The 10,611-nt window shown below is 47.6% G+C and overlaps 1 protein-coding gene and 1 long non-coding RNA gene across 2 annotated transcripts in view; one reads left to right on the forward strand and one right to left on the reverse strand.

Annotated features, from left to right (window-relative positions):
• Window positions 1-3,559, reverse strand: part of KMT5A (lysine methyltransferase 5A) — a 17,511-nt gene extending 13,952 nt beyond the window's left edge. The window contains exon 1 of the mRNA XM_019649026.1: window positions 3,504-3,559. Coding sequence (XP_019504571.1) covers window positions 3,504-3,513 — 10 coding nt within the window. The 5' untranslated portion in view covers window positions 3,514-3,559. The remainder of the gene's footprint in view (window positions 1-3,503) is intronic.
• A 351-nt stretch (window positions 3,560-3,910) lies between these two features.
• On the forward strand, window positions 3,911-7,083 carry LOC109386050 (uncharacterized). The gene is made up of 3 exons (XR_002124717.1): window positions 3,911-4,157; window positions 4,705-4,775; window positions 6,998-7,083. It is a non-coding gene; the product is annotated as an uncharacterized LOC109386050 (long non-coding RNA).
• The last annotated feature ends 3,528 nt before the right edge of the window (window positions 7,084-10,611 follow it).

Genomic DNA, 10,611 nt, shown 5'->3' on the forward strand with positions numbered 1-10,611 from the left:
CCGGGGAAGGGCCGGCGGCGCCCCACGGCGCCCCCTTCCCCCATGGCCTGCGAGGCAGCGCCCGGCACCCGCGCGCCGCGGCACCCCCGGCCGGCCCGGGACCGAGGACGCAGGGAGGGAGGCGCTGGCGGCGCGTCCTCCGCGGCCCGCCCGCTCACCGCCGCCGCCCACCGTCCGGCTCCCGGCGCGGGGGAGGGGGGGGGAGGCTGGCAGGGGCGGTGCTGCGAGGCTCCTCAGGAGGGAGGGAGGCTGGGCGGGCCGCGCTGCCGCTACGAATCCCGACTCGGGCGCGCCCCCTCGCGCGCGTCCTCAGCCACTCGCCGAGGAAGGGGTGGGAAACATGATAATGACAGACCAGGCTGCCGCCCGCCAGGCTCCTTCCTTCTGTCGCTGGCTCACGGATATTTTGGGAGACCCGTCTGTGCCAGGCACAGTGAGCAGCGGTGTGCCCGAGCCTGTGCTCACGGAGTGCTTTTATGGGCATTTAATCCTCCCCACTCCTCCACAAGCCCATGGGGGGGGGCGGGCAGGTTCGCTGGCAATCCTGTTTAAGATGAGGCTACTGAAGCTCAAGGGAGGTGAAGGGGCTTGCCCAAGGCCACAGAGCTAGAAAGTGATAAACCCAGGGGGTCTGCACTTGAACGGTACAGGCCTTGGGGAGATAGAGCCAGGATTATAATGGGAAGTTTGCTGTGTGCTTGCTTCTCTTGCATACGTTATCTCATTCAAACCTCACAACAGTCCTAACAAGGTACATTATTATTATTTCTTCCACAGATGAGGAAACAGGCTCAGAGAAGTGAGGAGGTTGGCCAGGTTCTCAGAACTAGAAATAGATTTCCAGGCAACTGACCCCAGAATCTACACTCTCAGCCGCTACCCTCCCCCCACCCCTTACAGATGAGGAAATTACAGTTGGGAGGAGCAAATGGTATTGCAGAAAGGTTTAGCAAGTCCCCAGGGTCTCCTATCCCGCCCCCACTAGAAATGTCCTAGGTAGGCACTCTGGTGTCTTGTCTGGCATAGTTCACTGCCCTGTGTCACTGAACTGTAGCCATCAGGGTTTGAGGGCTCAAGGCCAAAAAGACTGTATTTGTGCAAAGTCAGATGCAAACGAGACACCTCAGGGCATCTGGGTCCTGCTGCTCCGGTCATGGCCTGGGAGCAAGGATCGAGTTTCTCTCCCTGCATCAGCCCCAGAGGTGCTCTGTGATCAAGTCACTTTCCCAGTCTAGGCCTCAGCATCCTCATGGATAAAAACCAAGAACCTTGGATTCCATAATCCATCCAGAGCATGTTCCAATATCCCAGATAAACAAATGGCTACCACTTTAAGTAGCTGCCTCCCCTTAGAAGGGATAAGACTGGGTAGGATTAAATGGCAGGACACTGCTCAGAACAAAGCCTCCCAAATCAGCTCAGCTTTAGCATCCTTCAGGGCATCCCCCCACCCCCGCAACCCCCACAGTCCAATAACTCTGCCCACTGGAACACCAGGAAGACTAGCCTAGCTGAAAGAGGGTTCTAAAGTGACACTCTTAGGGCCGGCCGAGTGGCTCAGTTGGTTAAGAGCTCGCTCAAGAGTTTGAGCTCTGAGCAACAGCGGTTCGATGCCTGGCCCAAGCTGAGCTGCTGCTGAGCTGCCAATAGGTAACAGGATGGCTCAGCTAAAAAAATTTAAAAATAAATAAATAAAATAAAGTGACACTCTTGACACCCAGGTGGGACCATTTGAAACAGTGTCTGCAGGGCAGAGAAGGTTTGCAGTTTGTTGCCAAACTATTATATCATGGGAATCATGGTTTGGGAGCAGGAAGCAGCTGCTCAGATCATCTTATCCACTTCACATACTATTTTAACCCCCGCCCCCCACACACATACTCATGACCATAGCGTTCTCTATTTTAGTTAAGTGCAGAGGATACATTAAAATCCAAGTCTAGTACCCACTCTTACTGCTCTCAACACTGAAGTATCTGGAAGATGTAACACAAATCATTCAGCCAAAGTTTCCAAACAGCCTTTCCTTTCTCTGTACAGGAGGTGTTCATATGTACACAACAAATACACCCATTAGTAGAAATAAAAACTCGTAGTGTTGCCCAGGGTCTCACAGAAATAGAATTCAACAGCAAACTAACAGTTAACCCGTACTGAATGTTTACTACGTGGTAAGACCTACAATAATGCATTATTAAATTTAACCATACCAACAATTTATGAAAAGGTACTATTTCTATTTTACCGACATACAAATTGAAGCTCAGGGGATACAAACCACTTGCCTAACGGTTACACAGCTAAGGTAATGATGGAGCTGGGATTTGAATCCAGTTCTGCTATTTGAGGGTACTTTACCATAAAGAATGTATATTGCTTCCCTTGAACTCAGACAGGTCTTAATTTTCTCTGTGGTTTGGGTTACGAAGCTCTTTACCTTGAAGTTTCACTATGCCTAATTTCTTAATCAGAATCTGGGTAAGCCTTGTCCCAAAAGACCCTAAAGGGATGCTGGGAGAATTAATGATGCAATTGGGTGCAGGGCCTGAAAACAAAGGGGCCCAATAAATATTTGCTGAATTAATCCTTATTTTATTCATTATTACTGCTATAAGGAAAATACTACATTAAGGCAGATTGCTACTAAAATGTAATGCCTTGGAATTCTGAAAAAAATGTAAAACCTCAACTTATTTTTTAAAAATAATAATTCTACTCAACCGTCACGCTCAAATTTGTGCCTGAAGGAGACAGCGGCTGAAAATGGCCAGCAGTTGGAAATCACTTTGCCGCATAACGTGGGTCTTACTGTCCTGACAGCAAACTAAGTGTGCAAAGGACTTCGGGCATGGACACCGCCTCCCGCGGCTGTACTACCCCCACCCAAGCCATCTCCGATGGGCACGAGTCCCAACCAGCTGCGGGACGAAGGGACCCGGGGAGATGCCAGGGGACAAGTCTCACCCCAAGGTGGGCGAATGGGGCCCGGTCCCTGCCCCGGCGGCGCAGAGCTGACTCCGCGTGAGGAGGAAAGGAAGGCGCCTGCTGCGGTGTCCACTCCGACGCGCCCCCCACGATGTGCCTTACCGATCTATGCCCTCGCCTCGGGGTCACCTCCTTTCCCAACCAGAGAGAGCCCGAAGCGGGCGCAGCCTCCTCCTCCCCACTCTTGGCATCAGTAACAACCATTCCCTGGAGGTGCCCTGCGCTTTAGTTTCCAAGGAGCTCTGACATATGGATCCTATAGAGAGGCGGGCCAGCGGGTGCCCACACTTGAAGAGAGGAAACAGAGGCACGGGGTTGGGAAGGGCTTCTGGGGGCTTTAGAAGCGGAGAGGGTGCGGGGCGAGGAAGGTGCCGCAGCGTCCCCCAACCCTGTCCCCGCGCTCAGTCAGAGCAGCCAGCATGAGGGCACCTCCCCACCACCGCTCCCGCCACCCCGGTCCTCCCTCCAGCGCGACTCCACACGCCCGCCGCCCAGGCGCTGGTCACCTGGGCAAATACCTCTAGCCATGGCCCGGGTCTGTCACCGCTTAGGATCTCCCGGGAAACGCAGCTTTCGAAAAAAGTTGCAACGACCGTAGCCAACTGCTCCACAGAGCTCCGGCTGCTGCCCTGATTGGCGCTACAGCCCGTCTCTCCTCAGGCCGCCGGACATGATAGGCGAATTCGGGAGGGAAAGCCCGCCCTCCTCCCCTCCTCCCCGGTGGGGGCGGGGCGAGCGGCCTCACTTTCAGCAGACGCTTTCGGGACAGGTCCCAGCAGAGGAGGGGGGCCGGGGGGTTTAAATTTTACCGTCTCCCTGCGCTGATTGGCTGCGGTGGAAGGACACCCGCGCTGCCATTGGGAGGCCCCAAACTCCGCCCCCTCCCGGTGCTGAAGCTCCGCCTCCGGAGGTTTAGTCAGGCGGTTGGAGACCCCGGCTCAGAGTGGGTCGGATCTGGGACTTCCGGTTTTTCTCTAACCTGACGGGAACCCGACCTTTGACCTTCGACCTCCCCTCAGGACTTGAGAAGCCTAACTTCTTGTAGTTTGGCATCTCCAGCACCTGGACCCTCCAGCAGTTTAATCCATTCATTCCTCGGCTTGAAAGGTTGATTGAGTCTATTATTCCAGTGTTGAAAACCGGCTGGCACAGCCCCCACCATCTGTCACTGGGTAAGCCTCCCAGAGCCTCAGAGTTCCTAAGCCCAACATACCCACCCATTTTACAGATGGGGAAACAGAACCAGAGGGAACCGGCAACTTACTTGCTGCCCACTGTCACACAGCGATTTAATTGCAGGGCCTGGGTCAGTTTTTTTGTTTTGTTTGCCTATGCTGCCATCTTGGAAATATCTGGGTCAGTCTTTTGACTGTTAGTCCACTCGATGATTACCTTAACCCCAGGGAAACAGGCCTGCTGTGTTCCCCACCTAGGGGAACCCCGGTCAGTATGCTCCCAGAGCAGCACAGATGTCCTGGATATTCTTTGCTTTAAACGCAACTAAGGTGCCTAGTTACACCTTTTCCCTGGGGGCCCCTTCTGGGGATGAAGGCAGATGTCCCTCAACCCCGGTTAGTATGCTCCCAGAGAAGCACAGATGTCCTGGATATTCTTTGCTTTAAACACAACTAAGGTGCCTAGTTACACCTTTTCCCTGGGGGCCCCTTCTGGGGATGAAGGCAGATGTCCCTCATCCATTCTCTCTCTTTGGTCATCAAGAAGGTTTTGGAGACTCCACCGTTGGCCAAGGACCCTACCATTGCACCAGGAAAGTAGGAAAGCAAAATAAGGTAATGTATATAGAAGCACTGGGAAAAGTAGTCACCAGCTCACTATGGCTATGGCATATCATTTCAGCTCTTTGGCCCTCAACTTCTCCAGCTGTCAAATGATTTGGGAGTTGGGCTGTGATCCCCAAGGTTCCTTCCAGCTTTTAGAGAAAGTTCTGCTTTCTCTAAAATTCATTAGTTTGGGGCGGCCGGTTAGCTCAGGTGGTTAGAGCACAGGCTCATAACACCAAGGTTGCTGTTCGATCACCACATGAGCTGCACCCTCCACAACTAGATTGAAGACAACTACTTGACTTGGAGCTGAGGGGTCTTGGAAAAACACACTGTTCCCCAATAAAATGTAAAAAAATATTTTAAATTCTTTAATTCAACATTTATTGAGCTGTACAAGGTCTGACAATTAAGTTTGCAAACTTTTTGCAACAATGTTGCTAACCTTTTTTTATATCAGAGGAATTATTCATTATGAATTATACCAACTGGACAGTTAACCAGGTTTACTATTTGGAAGTGCTGAAAAGGCTGCGTGAAAAGCTTAGACCGCCTGAACTTTTCACCAACAATTCATGGCTCTTGCATCACGACAATGCACCAGCTCAGATGGCACTGTCTGTGAGGGAGTTTTTAGCCAGTAAACAAATACACTGTATCGGAACACCCAGTGACTTCTTTCTTTACCCAAAGATAAAGGAAATATTGAAAGGAGGACATTTTGATGACATTCAGGACATCAAGGGTAATACGATGACAGCTCTGATGGCCATTCCAGAGAAAGAGTTTCAAAATTGCTTTGAAGGGTAGACTAGGCGCTGGTGTCGATGAATAGCTTCCCAAGGGGAGTACTTCGAAGGGGACCATAGTGATATTCGGCAGAGGTATGTAGCACTTTTTCTAGGATGAGTTCGCGAACTTAATTGTCCAACCTCGTATACCTGGCATTATCTGATCCCCCAAGGATAACACAGTGGCAAGTAAGACATACATCCTTCCCCATATTTTTAAGGGAAGAAACAAATAAAACACCACTGTTTGAAAGATAACATAAAATAGTGATTAATGCTATGAGTAAAGCGAAAATGGGGAATTTTACAGAGCATGAGGGGGGAGAGGGTTGCTTCTTTAGATTGGCGAAGTCAGAGAAACACTTTGAGTTGGTGGCTTTAAGTTAAACCCTAAATATGTGTAAGATCGATGGGAAAAGGTACTTTTCCCATGAGGGAATAGCAAGTGCAAATGCCTGGAGATGAAAATGAGCTTGAGTGCTTGGCAAAGAAAACAAAAAACAAAAAAACCCAATGTAACTGGAATTGAGTATACGATGGGGAAAGTGGAGGGGATCAGGCTGGAAAGTCAGGCAGGGGCTAGATCACATAGGCCCTTGAAGGCTGTGCTGCTCTCTCCGCTCCAAATCCACTTTTCTCTGCCCTGCTCTGTGGTATCGGGCTACAAACCATATTGCTCCTTGGTCAGCTACTGTTAGGTTGTGTCAATAGAAGACTAGAAGGCAGGGGCAGGGATGAGGGACTAACTTATGCCTCTTTGCTTGTTATTTCTATCAGGGTCACCTAAGTAATGACACTTTGCTGTTGTAGGGCATTTGGTTCAGTGTCCAGGTTCTATCCACACTCCCAGAACCAGCCTCCATGTGCTGTCTTCAGAAATACCAGCAGCAGCCCCTCCTGAGGGATCTGAGCCCCAGCTTTGCAGGGCCCCTCCCCTAAGCTGTTGAAACACCGACCAACGTGATGGTGACCCTTTCTTAGAGAGAGAAAAACCAGCTCTCCCAGGCTCCTCTTCTGATTCTTCTAGTTCTGATAACTCCAATTTGTTCTCTTTGTTCCACTGGTAGAGGTGGGAGCTGTTATTAACAGCTTAATAACATCCTGAAGTTGTTATTAAGTTCTCTCAATATTGCCTTTTTGCTTTTTCAGTCCTTTGCCACCTGTTTGATGGATTGCCTTTTTTTTTTTTTTTTTTGGTCCAGTGTGTGGTGGGGGGCTACTTGCTTGGCCTGCACCAATTGGGGTGACAATGGTTAGTAAAGTTACATAGGTTTCAGATGTACAATTCTATAATATATCAATAGATGATTGGCTAAAGAAGATATGGTATATATACATAATGGAAACTATTCTGCCATAAGAAAAGATGAAATAGTGCTATTTGCTACAACATGGATGTGAAGTAGGATTTTTTTGATGTGTGATTTTGTATGTGTCCAGGATCGTGGTCTCGTGGAGCCGAAGAATGGAGACACAGACCAGAGAGGTAAAGTTGCAGAAAAGGACAGTTTATCAGAAGAAAAAATACATTTCAAAGAAACAGAAATGGGCCCAGGCAGTAGAGAATGGCTCAAGGGCCATTATTAGAAGAGAAAGTACACTCCAAGGAGTTTGGAGCAGGCCAAGCAAAAGAAGCTCAAAAGGCCTGGATTTCCTATTTTAAATTCTGTTTTCCTGACCGGACGCTGATTGACACAAAGGCCACAGTAAGGACTTAAGACTTTTATTCCAAGTCTAATGGGAAGCCACTACATGGCGTTAAGCAAAGGACACGTTGGTAAACCTGAAAGGTAATCCATTGCAAATAGTTACATAAATTACAATAATCTGGAGATTTGGAATTGTAACATGTTTCTAGAAGGTCTATTTAATGATTCTCACTTTCCTAAGATGGCCACATCGTGTGGGTGAAATGACACCAGTGCTAAAAGAAAGGTGACTTTCCTTACTCTAGTGTTATCTTTGGGTTTGTATTTGCTGTAGGTTTTTGCTATTGTTAAATATTTCATGTCAGCATCTGTTCTTGTAAGGTGCTACCAAATACAACACGTGTATCCTAAAGCTCTACAGCCAGTTGCCACCATGATCTATTAATTCCATCCTTTTCTTCTGTAAGGTTTATACATATTTTTCCTATTATATGAATGTTAGTATGGATACACACACACGCATGCACACACACACACACACACACACACACACACACAGGAGGTGCCAAAAACACATATAGACATTTTAAGAGATGTTATCTATGCTCAAGCAGTAGTTAGCCATAATCAGAAGTGTCTGGACACTGATGGTAACCACTTCGAGCACCTCTTGTCATTGCAGAAGTCAAACATGACTTGTATTCATCTTTTGTTATTGGTATACATTGAGTATTACAATTAATACAGTTTTTTCCTTTTTTAAAATGTGTATACATTTTTTTGGCACTGTGTGTGTGTGTGTGTGTGTGTGTGTGTGTGTGTGTGTGTGTGTGTGTGTGTGTGTGTGTGTGTGTGTGTGTGTGTGTGTGTGTGTGTGTGTATCCAATATATGTAATATATTTGGAACTCAAGTACGTGAGAGTAAAAAAATACTCTACCTCATAGGCTTGTTATGATTGAGACAATGAATATAAAGCATATGAGGATATAGGAATTTGAAATGGTAGCCATTTAGTAATAAATAGTTACAAAATTTCATCTCAGTGAATTGCCATAATTTGGAGTTATTAATACTTCCTTCCCATTCATTTCTTTGGTGTCCTCAGAGGGAGACCAAAACTTGTCTATTCAGTAGCTTTTCAAGAGGTTTCTTTGGTCAGGCTCCTTGTTATTGAAAGTAGAAAGAATGAACACAAAAATGGTATCTAGAGTATAAAATTTGGCATCAGGTGATACAGAGCCAGTGATTATTTGCTTGCTGAGCCTTTATCTTATCTGTTAAATGGATATAGCTTATTTTCTCTTCACATTCTCCCTTAAAAAAAAGGATTTATAAACTAATTTTTAATTGATTGGGGATTCCTTAATGTCTTAAAAATTATCATTTTATTGAAAAAGTACAACGAAAATGTATGGATTGATGAGCAAGGATAGTTTTTTGTTGGTTTTCAAAGTCAGTTTAAAGATGGTTTAGCAGCAAAACTCAAGCTGTTCAAAATTAGAATATGATTTTTCTTACTTTTTTTCTGTGTGACCCTTTTTTTTTTTTTTTTTGGCTAGACCTTTAATTTGTGAGTTTGAAGGGATGAATGAACATCATTTTGTTTCTGAGAGATGTTCTTAGTAGTTGTATTAGTTTGCTAGGGCAGCTATAACAAAGCACCAAAAACTGAGTGACTTAAACAACAAAATATTCTAGAGGCTGGAAGTCCAAAACCAATGTATTGGTAGGGCTGGCTCCACCTGAGGGTTGTGAGGACTCTGTTCCATGCCTCTCCCCTAGCTTCCGATGGTACGCTAACAGTTTGGGTGTTCCTTGGCTTGTAGAAGCATCACCTTGACCTCTTCCTTCACCTTCACATGGTGTTCTCCCTCTCTGTGTATTTGCCTCCAAATTTCCCTTTTATAAAGATACAGGGGCTGGCCAAGTGGCGCGATGGTTAAGAACTGGCTTGGGAGTTGGAGTTGGCTTGGGATGCCAGCTCTGAGCAGCAGGGCCCCAGTTCGGATTCCATATGAGGGCCAGTGACGATGCGCCCTCTACAGCTCAGATGGTGAACAACAGCTCGACCTGGAGCTGGGCTGCCTTGAGTCACTGGCGATGGTGTAGGCTGTAGTGGGGTTGGCCAGCAGCTGGCATGCGCTTTTCTGAGCCGCCATAAGTGGCTGTCCAATGGCTGGTGACTGACTGCCTCACCTGGGAAGAGCGCATTGATAATACCAACATGAGCTAGTGAAGCGACGTCCTGCACAACTAGACTGAAGAACAAAAGGACAGCAACTTGTCTGTTCCCCTTCCCCGATTCCCCAACTCTGTTCCCATCCCCCAATTCCCCAATAAAATCTTTAAAAATAAATAAATAAAAAATGTCCCTACTGGGCCGGCCGAGTGGCGCGATGGTTAAGAACTGGCTTGGGACACCAGAGGCCCCCGGTTCGGATCCCACATATGAGGGCCAGTGACACTGCCCTCCACAGCTAAGATGCTGAACAACAGCTCAACCTGGAGCTGGGCTGCCATGAGTCACTGGCGACGGCATAGGCTGCAGCTCCTGTGGCAGTGGGTTGCCAAGGGCTACCGTGTGTAGCCAGCAGCCAGCGTGAGTGGCCAGCAGCCAGCGTGAGCGGCCAGCAGCCGCAGTGAGCGGCCGTCCAGAAGCCAGCGACTGATCTGCCTCGCCCGGGAAGAGCGCAATGATGGTGCCAACTTGGGCCAGTGAAGCAACGTCCTCCACAACTAGACTGAAGAACAAAAAACGACAGCAACTTGTCTGTTCCCCCTCCCCAATTCTCCAGCTCTGTTCCCATCCCCCCAATTCCCCAATAAAAATCTTTAAAAAAAAAAAAAGTCCCTACTTTCTTGAGACAGTTTGAATAGTTTGAATCACTATTAGTCCATACTCAAAAAGTTTGATAATTAGGCCAATTAAAAAAAAAACTTAGTTTAAATATACATTTGCATCTTTCAACATTGCATTTTAATCAGTATCCATGTTGGTCAAATGGTTTTGGATTGCAAATGAGGGAAATCCAGCTTAACCTGGTTCAAGGAAAGAAGGGCGTTTATTGTCTCTCATACCAGAAAAGTTCAGGGGTAGAAGTAGCTTCAGGCACGATGGGATCCAGGGACCCAAAGGATGTCATTGGGACTGTTTGTCCCTCTTTCTCTCCCTGTCCACCTCTTTGCCCTGCTGTCTCTAGGTTGGCCCCACAGACTGGCCTCCCACTCCACATGGCCCATACTTCCCAATGCTGTCTTAACACCACCAGTGGCAAGGGAGTGTGTTTTTCCTACTATTTTTAATACAAATATCTAGAATTGGCTTGGCACTAAATCTATCAGTGTGGCCTGGCAGCGGATCCAGTATTCCTATTGGTTAGACCTGGCACATGCACAATTCTGGA

The sequence above is a fragment of the Hipposideros armiger genome, unplaced genomic scaffold (assembly GCF_001890085.2).
Source record: "Hipposideros armiger isolate ML-2016 unplaced genomic scaffold, ASM189008v1 scaffold_128, whole genome shotgun sequence".
In the NCBI taxonomy this organism is placed as follows: Eukaryota; Metazoa; Chordata; class Mammalia; order Chiroptera; family Hipposideridae; genus Hipposideros; species Hipposideros armiger.